This window comes from Ascaphus truei, chromosome 5, assembly GCF_040206685.1.
Source record: "Ascaphus truei isolate aAscTru1 chromosome 5, aAscTru1.hap1, whole genome shotgun sequence".
Lineage (NCBI taxonomy): Eukaryota > Metazoa > Chordata > Amphibia > Anura > Ascaphidae > Ascaphus > Ascaphus truei.
In genome coordinates, this window is record NC_134487.1 from 259,412,108 (window position 1) to 259,426,834 (window position 14,727).

At 34.1% G+C, this 14,727-nt stretch overlaps 1 protein-coding gene across 2 annotated transcripts in view; it reads right to left on the reverse strand.

Annotated features, from left to right (window-relative positions):
- Positions 1–1,608: 1,608 nt before the first annotated feature.
- Positions 1,609–14,727, reverse strand: part of GABRA1 (gamma-aminobutyric acid type A receptor subunit alpha1) — a 270,753-nt gene continuing 257,634 nt past the window's right edge. For both annotated transcript variants that reach the window (XM_075601925.1, XM_075601924.1), the window contains one exon: positions 1,609–12,325. In XM_075601925.1, the coding sequence (XP_075458040.1) occupies positions 12,017–12,325 (309 nt within the window). In that variant the 3' untranslated portion in view covers positions 1,609–12,016. The remainder of the gene's footprint in view (positions 12,326–14,727) is intronic.

Here is a 14,727-nt window from a genome sequence, read left to right on the forward strand (position 1 = left end):
ATTATCACATGTATTACTACTGTGAAGCGCTATGTACATTAATGGCGCTATATAAATAAAGACATACAATACAATACATACAATACAATACAATGTCTTTTTTCAACCTCATCTACTATGCAACTATATGGCAATTGCTTTACTAGCCATTTAGGTAGCCAATGAGAGTAGCTAGTGTATTTGTTGCAATATTAACCCCTTTGGTGCCTGTTGTATACCTTGGTAGCCACCGGCATTGAAGGGGTTAATGTAATTTGTACCAGAGGGTTATGCAATAATTTATATTTCATAATTGATCATTGGAAAAAAAATCCACACCATTAATAAGTCCATTTGAATCTAAAAGTCTTACATTTAAAAAACAGCAAAAATAAGCAACATTTCAGATCACCATGACCCTTTCTTAAGCTCTAATGGCCACTATATTGAAAGTTGCTCTCTTATAGTGTATTTAATTGGAAAACTTTAACTCCTGCCATATTGTATCCCTCAAGTGAGTTACATCTCTATGGGGATTAATCCCTTCCCTCCATGACCACGCTGTGGTAGCACCATCAGTCATCCTCAGTTGTGCTGGGGTGCTCACACGCAACAACTGACACTGGAGGGAGAAGCCATAAAGCTATAGTCACTATATCGCATACTTTCACTCTATCGTGGCTCGGTACAGTAATATGTAATTGCATATTTCCATGTCCCTAGGCAACATAATAACACACTCCCTTCTAAAGCCCCCTGAAGAGAAAAAGTATCATCAGCATCAGTCAAGGCATTTGGCCTGTGGGGAGAGAACACGCGGACAAAAACAAACACGACCAAAGAGGTCACAAAGTCTAGTATGAGTCTTCACTTCAATCACTACGCTCACTCACTATTCAAAAAAAATTATGCTATGGATTGAATGGATAGTGAAGTTGCTTTTCCTGGTGATTTACATTCACATATTCTGCTGGTTTCATAGTGAAGATGGCAAAAGTGACTCGTTTTTGCAACTTTAAATATTGAAACTTTATAAAAAAGAAGTTTGCCAAAGAAGATTTTAAAATCCAAAAAAATATTTTTTGGAGGGGGGGAGGGGGGGGGGAAGAGAGAAGGGTACCTTTCATCTGGTGAAATTCAAGGTTCATTCAAAAATGGCAATGTTCGAACAAAAATGTTGTATTTTGGCTAAACTTTAAGGGTAAAAATTTGTATTCCATTTTTTAACTTTTCTTAAAATTTTATCAAACTGTAGACGAATAAAACATTGGCAATTCTCTTTTTGGAAACAAAATCTGTGTGAATAATGTTAGTTGAGTCAGTTTAGCTTATCTACACAGAAAATCTAACATTTTAGATAGTACTTAACTTTGATATGTATTTGTATTCTTCAAAAACAGCACATACGTATTTGTTTTCTTTGTGCATACATTTATTCATTTTTAGTGGTTTACCAATCTCTTGAGGACTGTGGTCTACTTGAACTCTTTCAGTAATCCTTTGTGCTTTTCTTCCTGTGATGCCTTTCTATCCATTTCACATTTAAATATTAAAATATCGATTGATTTTGATTGAACTAATTGAAAGTACAAAAAAACAATTATAGTCAAAAAGACAAACAGCCAGATATGTTATTGAACGTTTTGAGCTTTATTATTTTAATAGAATTACAATCTGACATAAAATAAAGAGCTTTAGCTAAACTCTATAAAGCAATGCATGCACCTGCCATAAACAACCTCTATTAGTTTTGAGGTTTTATTGCCACATCATTGCACCGAGTGCAATAAACATTCAATGTCATCTTTAAAATTACCCAAGAGTAAAACAGAAACTGTCCTCTATAAGAGTGGATCATTATTCCCAAGGAAGACTTACTATTATTACATGGTTTAGCAAAGCACTGTATAAAAGCTTCTTAGAATATCCTTCATTTGATAAACTGTGCAATTATGTTTATACAGTATTATACTATTCACATGTACAAACAAACTAAGAGATGATATAATGCTGTCATTGCATAGCAAAAGCAGACTAATAAAATAATATCCACATCTATTATGAAAAATGCAGGCCTCCCAAAAAGTATCTATGATTAGTAACTAGGAAGAAAAAAAGATCAAAAGTGAACATTAGCTAAACAGTCCAAGTAACAATATAAATATTCACTAAAGTTGAAGAACCAGAGTTTGTTTTTCTATACAAATATCTACACATGGTACTAAAAGGTAGAACATCCCCCTTAAGAGGCCAACTTAGTGTTAACTAGCTGGTTTACAGTACAGTTAGTGCCCTCTGTTCTTTTACACGTGTGTTTAATTCATTCTTTGCTGTTTTTGTTCCATTGGTATGCAATGAATTACACGCAGAGCAATGAAGTTGTTATAGCAGGAATCCCTTCTAACTTTAAACTTTTACAGTCTTTAATTGAAAAAAATGTTTAATACAGAGTTGCTAAAGACAAAATGGCTAAGCAACATCTTAAACAGAGATGTGACATTTTTTCGCAAACGTTACCAGGTGGTATTTGCGGGGATTTTTTGGGGGGGGGTATGGGGGGCAGGACAATGTTGAGCAAGCTTGAAAAATCTTTGTAAATTACACATTTTAGCGCAGAAGCAAATGGCATCAGATCACATTGCCCTTTATACATATACTGTATACTGCCATTTTCACACATTTCTGGCCAAATCTTTGCTGCAATCTGGTAAAAATGTTGCATTTTGACAGACTTTTGCTCTTCCCCAAGCAATGGGAACTTAGGGGTAGATCCACAGAAGGCGATTTATTTTTTACCTAATGAAGTTCACGAAAAAGGGAACAGACATTATTTTACTTCTTATTAACGGGTATCCTCAAAAATAATGAGATGCAAAAATAATGTCGGTATGTCAAAGTAATAGTGCTCTAAACTGTGATTTTCATGTCTCAGAGATGTATTCTCTAATACACTGCACATGCGCATTGGTCAAACTTTAAAGCAGAAATACAGGTTAACTTTAAAAAATATATTTTTTTTATTACAGGTTTGTAGCTGGGGTCTTCGGAGCTGAACTGTGTTCATTTCAGCTCATGCTTCCAGAGATTTTTACCTCTGTAGCGGTGCTGGTATCTCTGCAGAATTTAAAGGTCCTGGTTACGTGGGCCAGTAGGAAGCCATACAGGATTATGTCATGGCTTCTTATTGGCCTGCATGATGCAGGACATTTAAACCACCATTAGATTAGGCACATAGTTTGTCTGGCTGTAGTGATACCGGCACCACTACAGAGGTAAGTATCTCTGGAAGCAGGGGTCCCGAAGCTGAAATTAACACATTTCAGCTCCGGATACCCCCTGCTTCAAACCCCCTGATTTAAGGTGTGTTATTAAAGCAGTTCTATTAACAGAGATTTTCATGTGTGCTACCAAAAGCTAATGCAAATCTAGTCTTTTGTAATAAAAGGGTTAAGTCCTATACTCATTACATCGTTTTTAGGCTATTCCAAGAAATAACTCAACGATAATTAGGGTCTGGATGTGAGTAAGGGCAGCTTTTGGAAGGTGGTAAATATTGTAGTCTTATTATCATGTGCTCACATTAACGGTGGTCTGAGGATCTCCGTTGTTAGGTAAACTGTTCATTACCATATGACTTGTATATAAGTAAGGCAAATGTATCTTATGTACAGGCAGTCCTCGTTTTACAACGCTTCACTTTACAACAAATGGCTTATCCAACGCTATGCAATGCATACCTATGTTCCTTTTTACAACGCCAAAACGGCTTATCCAACGCTCTTACAACGCTTTGCAAAGTTGTTTATGTGTATATAATATATATATATATTATATAATATTATATTTTACTATATAATATATTATATTATTATATTTTATGTTATATTATATATATAATACAGTATATACACTATATAATTTATGTGTGTGCTGCGTATCTTATTGCCTGCATAAAATATTTGGTGTATTTTAGTGTTAAAAATGCTTCAGGAATGGAACCTTTCATTTAAACAGTGTTCCTATGGGAAAACGTGTTTCGCTTTAGGACGTTTCACTATCCAACGCCATTTTAAGTAACGCATTGTGTCGGATAACCGAGGACTGCCTGTATTATTATTTATTTTCTAAGGAAAATGCCAGGGCATCATTGCGCTAAGCACCTCTGGAGATATGCGTTATGGCAATACGTTAAATAAGGATACAGTAATATAACATTAAAAATGAACAGCCTTCTGAGGATCTACCCTTTCATTTTTGAAATTAAGATAAAAATTGCTGTAAAAAAACAATTGTCAGGTGAATTTGAAGACATTCGCATAACTCTAACCTTAATGTATGGATGTACCCAAGGTTGTTACACCCGCTGGCGCATTATGGTGGAATATTCTGTGATATTGTGTGTTATCACTACCATTGAATCCTATGAAACATCTGTGTTATTCTGCCTTATAACAAAATATTTTGTATTATCTGTAGATTTGATAAATGTTCTTTAAAATCCCCATGTTGAATAATGATAAGATTCATCTAGCAGCACTGTTAAAGGGCACCATGTGAATCATATTTGAGTGATGCCATCTCATAAGACTCATAAGTGCAGATGGAAGGAATCTAGGGAATACAATGCTTACTTTATGTGTTATTTGAGACACAGATGTCATTTGAAATATAATACATTTTCAAAATATAGCGGGTTATTCATTAAATGGAGATAGACTGTATTGCTGATCAGGGCAAACATCCCATTCACTTCAATGAGATTCCGTGCGGTAGTGCCCTGATTGGCACTATCACAGTGAACAATCCCCATAGAAACAAATATAAATATTATTTTTGTTTATTTTAAATCTAGGTTGGGCATCTCACTAGGGAAGAAAAGAGAGAATCTCCCAGGACAATTTGAAGTGTTACCGGATGACAACATACATTGATGGCCATATTTAGCGGTACTAAGCACCTAAATGGTATACAAGGTACCTTACAGCTTAGCACCATTTAGTCAGTATAACCCATAATGGTATACTGTACATATCAAATATATTTTGTTTATATATTATTGACATTTTTCTCTTGTTTCTATTTTTATTTATTTGCTCATTACACTGCATGAATTTAATTTAAAGAATTGTATTTGTTTATAACTGTAAACAAAATAAAAAAACAACTTAAACATGGAAACTAATAATTGTATATAAAACTGTTGCAATTCATTGTAAAGGTTCACAAAAGCTTATGTGCATTAAAACTAAATCTTGTTCTGTATATTAAAGGCCATCTGATACTTTGAATGCAACTAATTAAAATAATATTTAAATAAATTACAAAGAACAACTGAAAAGCCCTCAAGTAGACAAGGGGAATTGTCCCTAACTATATTGTAAGAACTAGGTACTGTACAATTAACCAATGCTGAATATTTTCTGCAAAGCAGTGTGCACCCTTATACGTGCTTCATTCACTAATTTGTACAGTATATTATATATTCTGTATTTTCACTAATCTGGATATTGCTAACATTTTAATAACTAGTTTATCCAGCTACAAAAAAATGTGACTTTATTTAAATTGGTACGGTATGCGTTGGTACAGTATTTCACTTAAAATTGAGTAATCGTTAAATAAAACATATGATTTAAAAGGTCCTGCCTAAATTTCTTTTGAAATTAATTTTTTATCTATTCCCTTGATCTAAAATACAAAGCAAGAGAGAGTCCTAATCACATTAGCATTAAAAAAAAAAAAATATTCACTCATATTAACAGTAAGTTGTGAATATGCTGTTATTTTTGTTTTGATTTTGCCTTTGTTGGTAGGGAATGTTTAAAGAAATATCAGTGTCTTTGGATCATTGTTTTTCTCCTGACAAGTATGGTGTGCAAATGTAGCCGCACTTACTGTTTTACAGCTTTACACATACATATGTATCTACCATATTGCACCTGCTGGCATCCTCTCTCAGGTGAAATAGTGTGGTAGCCCTGTCCCCTACAGTACTTGCACAAGTCTGATTTAAAATAATAGTCACTTTTTTTACTAGTGCGTTCTATATGTGTCACTCCAGCACACCAATGGTTGCAATAATAAATTGCTACATTTGAAATCAGTAACAACTCCTTGGACTGTATATACATTATAAAAGCTTTTCCATACTTCCTCAGAAAATCAATTAAAAATAAATGTTTCATTTATTTATTTCCTGACTCATACCAAAAGAAATGTCCCAGTTTGAATAATTGAGCAAGGTCACTACTGACAACGTTCTGAGTTGGAGAAATTATCAAAATGATGATAATGCTAACATTCAACTGTAGAAAACATGAATCAGGAATTTGTATCTGCAAAAAAATCATCTAAAATATTAATCATTCATTTTATGCATCAGAGTATTACAGAAATACTGACATGCAACACTCAGAGAAGATGTATAAACTTTGCTTATAAACATTGAAACTATGCACTATAAATGTTCTCCAGCATGTTCCTTGCACGAGTGCCGCATAATGCATTGTACAATTATATATTTTGTTGCCTCTAATGATGATAGTGTAAAATGTACGAATACAAAAATAAGAATATAATAAAATATGCAGCGTATCGAGCAATGGATGTTACAGATGCTAGTAATAAGGCAGATAAATTAGTCAAAATGCAGTACTGTAGTTATTGGACATGAAAAGAGCCAACAACAAGGAAAAATAAGATATTTAAAGAAGAGCTAGTATATAAAAGCTACGACTGTAAAAACTTGCAGTACCTTGATTTAAAAAGAAAAAAGTGTGTGGAGTATTTTAAGTATGTCACTAATATTTACTATGCCAACTGAAATGACATTACAGTTAAAATATTAGGAAACACACATTGTGAGTACATTTGCTCTGCATTGATGTGTTAACTACAGTATTTAGTACTTCTTCAGATGCAATGAATACATACATTATTCAATTCATTTCAAATTGGCATATCTAAGGTTAAATCCTGAGGCAATCAAACTGTCTCAAAATATCTTAAAGGCAATGTACAACCTACCAAAAAGACATCCTGTATTTAAAGCCCTTACATAGTGTTCCTACAAATATATTGCTACTGTAAAAATGAAATGTAATAACTTTACTTAGTAAAATGTATTTTTTCTGTAAATTCTTTTGTTTATTGAGAACTCTGCATTCAATGCTACATATTTTACATTACTTGTGAATAAACAAATACACCAGTTACAAATGAAGATATAGATGTTCTTCTGTCTTAAGGTGGACTAGGTTTGCTAGATGAAATAAAAAATGTACTAATTTTAAAAGACCTGAGAGAATGAATCGTGTACCAAATAATGTACTGTATGTACATTGTAAAATGCTGCACACGCCAGCATTTCCACTTAAACACAACACTTTGTTTGTACTCTTTTAGTTAGGAAAAAGGGCTGTTGTATCCTACCATTAACTACAAATGTTCTGCTTAATAAGAGACACAACAGTCTTTCAAATGTAATATCCCCTATGGCAGGGAAAAACAAAATTAGATATGTACTGTGCTAAGCAATTTTGGAGCAGAGAAAGTGTGTTTTAATGCATTGCATCATTTTTCGGTGCATCAAATCTACAAAACAGCTTCTTTTGTACATATGTACATCTGGGTGCTGATTGTTTGAAGCCACCCTGAACTTGACAGATTTTTGATGCAGACTGGAGGGGGGGGGAAATGACAGTAAAACACAAAGGTGCACAGTTTGATACTGCACATTTCATTATAATATGTTTATCATATACTGTAACTCCTCTCAAACTTTTGCTTTTGACTATCACCAACTCAGAAGTTGACACAAATGTTGCCAGCATTAGCACATACTTTGATACATTGATGCAACGAGATACAAAATAAAACATTTTCTTTCCATTATTTTTGCTCCAAAATTGTCTTATTACTTTTACATAGCCCAGAGCCTTAATTCCACCCGATACATTTTTTAAATATTATTAAATGTCCTAAAAAAATAGAGCAAAGCATTATGAATTATTTTGGTAACTATTAAATAGTTATATAATGGGTTAATCACATCAATTAATATACTTTCATTTTCCTTTAATAATTGTCCTAAAGCATGATGTGGTCAGATCTCCATTCATTTATGTATATCGCATTAGTATTTTACTGTATTCCACATTTATATAACGTTATAACTATAACATGAATTCCTTAATTTTATGCTAGTGTATCAGATTATAAATGCAAGAAATATGTAAACTGTATTATTTTCGCATCTACGTCATTAAGTGCCAAATAAAACGTAGCCGGAGAACACAGATTCAGAAAACTACAATGTTAGAGATGAATGAGAACATTTGGGATTATTCAGCAAATATCACAAAATCTTAAAATAAATCACAGAGTAAATAATTAATGATCACAGGCAAAATTCTAGGGCAATGTGATTTATTTTGTGACATTTAGCAATGGTCAGAGCTGGAGTTAATTAAGCTTGACCAAAATTCTAGTAGGTTTGGCAAACTTTTAAAAGCATCTTTACTGAATGAATTTTCGACATGGGCAATTATTGAAAGCTTTAGGATGTAATCGCTGATCAAAATAAATTCACACATTTCTTCAGGGTGTATTAAGTGCTTTTTTTTCTTAACTAATATAGTTTCATGAACATTTCTCTTTCATTTCAAAAATATGTGTCAGCCTTAGTTATGCATTAGTTTTTAAAATCTATTTTACACCATGTGAACTTACATTCTTTGTACAATATGATATATTTTATTGGATTGATATTCAGAGGTATCCTTAAGTGCGAGCTTTCATGATTGCAGAAGATGAGGTGGTCAAGTTGACATTTTAATAATATGTCTACTATACGTCATTTTTTAAATGATCTTCCAGTGGGTAGCACAGGCTAAAGGATTTACCTCTTTCTTGAAATAATAGGAATTCTGTATTAAACAAACTGATTGTTATACCATGTCTAAGAACATAAAGTTTAGAAACGTACAATCTCATGCTGCATTAATGCATATTATTAATATGTATAAATCTTAATCTAAAGGTTTTAGTTGACAGCAAAAAAATACATTCAAAACTTTCTGGGCTTGCAGTAGTTTATCTAGAAAACAAACGTGTTCTCATTACTACATATACAATGTTTCTAGAAAGGTTGTTTTTTGCTATCAAAATGAAACATATGCTTTCATATAGACTTTCATTACAGCCCTAATTTTTTATACAGATAGAAGCAAAGGTTTTGATGCATCCAATTGGCTGTTTTCATTAATTTGTTAATCATTACATTAAAAATCAATTTTTTTAATAAAGTATAGCAGGGGTTAAAATGATTAGTTTGGCATAACACATGAAGGGAGGACAAGATTATGTTACAACCCATTCTTTTGATTGAATAGGCTTTAAAGTGCCTTATGATATAGCACCACTTAGTAAATATGGCCCACAATGTTATCAATAAAATGAATCAAATATATCACAGAAACTAATAGTAGAGGCGTCAACATTGAAACATACAGTCACAAATACGAATGCTATGTAGCGTTCATTACAAGGTTAGTATTTCTAATTAAAACATAATATATAACATGATATAAGGAAAAAATATAAACGTATGATAATCTTCAGTTGGATTGTTACAGCTAGTTTTGTTTATATAGTGTACAAAGTGCTCTGATGTATTTTGCTATAAGAGGAAATCATTTAAAATATGAAAATAAATGAGAAAAATGAAAGTAAGCATTAAAAATTCAGCAATGAGCAGCTAATTTTAAAAATGTTGCTTGCTGATATTAAGGAATATAGAACAAACAAATACGAAATAGCATTTTTATGTTAGATTGGTGAGGACAATTACTTTTCCTTATTAATAGAATTCTAAAAACAACGGTTACTTTTTCCGGACAAATTATTAAAACGAGAATATATCTTTTTCTCCTGTTTTCTTGCTTTATAGCAGTGTTGTATTCAAAAGCTCTGTAGTTTATAACAAAATAATAAAAAATGCTATTACATTCTGAAGATATGACAGCTAATATATAATATATTTATCCCTAAATTTGTTTTTATTCATATATAAGTTGTTATGAGTATACTATTACTACAGATTTGATTTGTGAAGGTACAGTATCATAAACTTCATTTCTACTAAAAAGGATCCAAACTCTGCAATATTTTAGTACAGGGGTGGCAACTCCAGTCCTAAAGGGCCACCAAAAAATCAGTTATTAGGGATATCCCTGTTTCAGCACAGGTGGCTCAATGAGTTGCTCAATCATTTTGACTGAGCCACTGATTGAGCCACCTGTGCGGAAGCTGAGATATCCTGAATACCTGGCTCATTGGTAGCCTTTCAGGACAGGAGTTGGCCACCCTTGAGTTAGAAGAATGCAGCGTAAAGAGCAATGTCTTCCAAACTTTGAACATTTGGTCAGCAATAACAAATAAAAACCACATACTAAAAACATTCCTTTTACTAAAGTATTGAAACTTTTCAATATAAACTATAAGTCTTATCTAAGTCTTATCTAAGTAGGATTGGAATGTAAAACATACAGTAAAACTGTTTCAATCATCTGTTCATCTGAAGTATGGACCATACTAGAATAATGCCTGATAGGAAAGTACTGTATATTGAACTTTGGACAAGGTATTCTGTCTTCTTGACAGGAAGGTATTACTGTATGTAATTTGGGTAATATATATTTCTTACAATGGCATAAAACATTCAGTTTCTATTTGGTTTATGCACCATTTCTATACAGCATAAGAAAAAGATGTCATAGTGAGTTCAGAAATTGTGGTCTTGATTCTTTAAGTTCACTACGTGTATTGCCTTAGTAGAAAGTAGTTGGGTACATACATGTACTCCCATCACTTTGTTTCAATCAAAGTGAATCATAGCCAACAAAGAAAATAGAAAACTGCTATAATGAGAGAGTGAGATCTAATAAACATCACTTCACAGTTGTATCCTAAGCAGCACTCAGCTACAAAATTGGACCAAGTGCCAGTCTCAGTTGGCAATTTGAGACAATAGTAGGTTATTAGCCATATTTTGCAACCACTGGCAGCTTAGTTCTTAAACTGTATGGTGATGTCAATGATTCTGATTATACCTATTCAAGATTAGATATGCATTCTTAAAACACAGGCAATGGATGAGTTATTTTGCAGAGGGAATGCTTCAGATCAAATTGTTTTTAATTATTGTGTGCATTGTGCATTTCAGAAGCATCTGGAAGGAATGCCATTAATTATTTACTACTGTACCTATGCAATTCATTTTTTTCTAATGAGACATTTAGTTAACTCACCGAAATTCAACTCGCATTTTTCCCCCCCGGACTTTCGAAAAAGTAAAAAAAATAGCAGAGTTCTATAAAACGTTTGCACTACAATCTATTGAAATTGTCCAATTTTTCCAGGGAATCTACAGTATTTTTTTTAAATTAGTAGCCTTTTTTAGCTGCAAAATCTTTAATGTGGTTCTATAGCTTGTAGGTCCACAAAAGGTCTAAAATGCAAAGAAAAACACGCCGTGTTTGCGTTGCATTTGAACTTTGTCAAAACATTCGCCCATTTCTATTTCTAACCTATTTCTTCTCCGAGAACATATAGTAAGTGTGAAATACTATATTTTGTATCTGTATCTTTTTTTACAGACATTATCTAAAGTTGTAAAACACATTCCCTCCAAACTAGATACTGTTAATATGGTGAACTTGACATGTTTCTAACTGCTAGTTACTTCACCAACATGCTTTTTAATATACTGTATCTTAGGTCCTAGCATTCACATTTTCAGGCTAAGAAATATACAGTAGTTCACAGATGCCTTGAGTACTATATATATATATGTATATATACCATTTTTGAACCGTGACATCAACCAAAGGTCTCTTCTCTTTCTGACTGTATTTCATAAGCAAACCTTCCATTTCTTTAAGACAGAGGCAATACGGCAAATGGGAATTATTCCGTTTCAGATACTGGAAGCAATTCCCAGTGCAAAAGACAGAACATGAACACATGAGTAGATGGGTTATTGAGGTGGAGCTGATGCTTTAATTACGTGATCCCGATTTAAATATGTTGCCCAGTACACTAAATTAAAGATCCCAAAAAGTAGCGGAAATGCTATTCTTGATAGCCGGTCAATTTTGCTGACACTGTTGAATGTTTTCTTGGGTTCTGCAGGCTTTGGTTTTGGTTCAATATCTTTCGGTTCTATGGTGGCACTTTTAGAAATGGTTGCCAGTCCAGGGTCACGAGCTATTGTAGGTGGGTAGTTTGCTGTTGCAGATGCATAAGTGTTGTTCTTCTTAATTAGAGGATCCTTAAGTTTTTTCGGCTAGACAAAGAAAGAACATATTAGTATCTGCCAAAAGAAATATCAGTATTACTCAAAGCAAGTTCCCCTGAAACTACAGTATAACCACTGGGAATGAAAAGGAGCTTAATATAGAAAAACAAATACAGTATGAAATAAGAATGAGAAAACATCTAAAAGCAGGTATTTGTAACAATAACAATTATTCCAACACAACTAATGAGACAAACTCTAAGAACAAATAAACAAAACCATGCTGAAAATTAACAGATGTGATCTGAAAATGGCATATTTCAATTCCTTAATCAATACACATATTTTCTGGTTCCCTAATCACAAAATAAAAAAAATATAAATATTGAAATCAAAAGAAAGGTTACTTTTAATTGAGATGGCCCAATTGTAAGTTAGAAAGACAGGCTGAATACATGGGAAAATATATTTCTCCAAAAAATTGCTTAATTCACAATTGTAGAAATCATATCAAAGAGAGCTTTAATATCCCTATGTTGTTAATATTAAAAATTGTCCAGCATTACCTTTTCCTTAACTCTACCTATTTTATAGGTACTAGTAGCACGCCCCACAGGATGTGTTCACAGAGCAGCTAAAACACATGCTATGTATTAGAACTGCAATGCTTCTTATTATGTTAAAAAATCTACAAATGTTACATTGAACATATACCTGATGATGCGAAGATCAATGTCTAAAGTGATGTTACTGCGTTGTGAAAACAATAAAAAGATTGAAACAAAAAAAATTGTCCAGCATCTGATGCATACTGTCTAAAAGATAATGCTTTAGCAGGACCTGAAAGCACAAAGAAGAACTTTACTCAAAAAATTGTGTTTTTGTTGGTATTAAAATCCTTACGAGTTTTACTATCAAAAGTGAATTAACCAGTTAACCTAGGTAGCCACGAACCCTCCAGCACCTCCCAATCATGTGATCGCTTTTCAAAGTGATCATGTTATCACTTCTGGGTTCTGTCATTCCTCGTCTCCCCCTTTCGGGAGTGACAATCGCGTGTAACCCCTAAAAAACTAGCAAAGGGCAATGACATATGATATACAGTATGTCATAAGGGCCCCTCGTGTGGCACTTTTTCTATACTTAGACGTACATCATTAGGGCACCGAAGAGTTTCATGGAGAAACAATTAATCTGTTTATATTTTAGGTGCTAGAACCACACCTTCTTCATAGCATTTTCAATATTATTTTAATATACTACTGTAACCCCTTAGGTCAGAGGAGTGCAAACTTTAACTGCTGTGCCCCCCTGTCTGGCATGCTCTGGAGCTCGTGCCCCTCCTCCTACCTTGCAGCTGCGTCAAATGATGCTCTGGGGTCATGTAACATCAGGTCACGTGACCCGCAGCATCATTTGATGCCTGTGATGTCACGTCACATGAACAGCTGCGTCATTTGACGTTGCGTTGCCATGGAGATGCATCACAGCGTCTGAATACCGGTAAGTTTTATTGTTGTAGATGCCACATGCGATCCCCTGGCATTTAATTTAACTGCCTTGGAGAAGAGCGCGGGACCTCTGCCACTGCCCGCACCCCCCCCAGAAAAATCTTGTGCCCCCCCGTTTGCACCCCTGCCTTAGGTTACGTACTGAGAGCATCATAAGTTATGTAATGCCCATATTTTCTTTCCTAATATCTTAACTGACCAGTCAGAGGACCTGAGTGTTATATAGCAGCACTAAACCATCTTAGGAACCAAACGAAGGCAGGAATATTGAATCTCTGCAGCGTTTCAGTGTAATATAACACGGTTGCACATTGCTCATAGAACTACACTACTTTAATGGAAACAACATATGCCATGATGCTTTATGTTTCAGCATGAGCAGTAGAAGCATAGCATAGCAAAGTTGTAAGCTTTGCCAATACTTATGGAATAGGTGGCAAACAAACAAACCTGTGCATTACCTATAAGTCCCTCCTTGAATGTCTGCTCAGAAAATCAGAAGTTGAAATGGCAGTAAAGCCCTCCCTAGACCATGACTGACTGTGGTGGTGTGTGGTGGAGAGAAAAGAATCTGCAGGAAAACACTATGGTGTGAGAAGCTCTGTGTGATCATTGGATATCCTAGTCAGGCCCTAGCCTTAGCCAGTGAAAGATATTTCTGGCAGTAGAGCACCCACAGGTCCTCATCTGTAGCACAGGGAAAGTTTATTTAAGTTTGGGACATATCCCAAATAGGTTTGTCACTTAAAGTAATCTCAGTCATCAGGGTTAGGTAAACCCCTTAGATCCCATTAGCAAAGGATACTGTAGAACCTGGTCTGCTGTCTACTGGGGGCATCCAAGTAGACTACAGCCTCAGGAAACACAAGGACTGCCTTCAGGAGATCCAGTATGGAGGTGTGAGTAACTGTATTGGCCACTGCACCTTCAATTTAGATA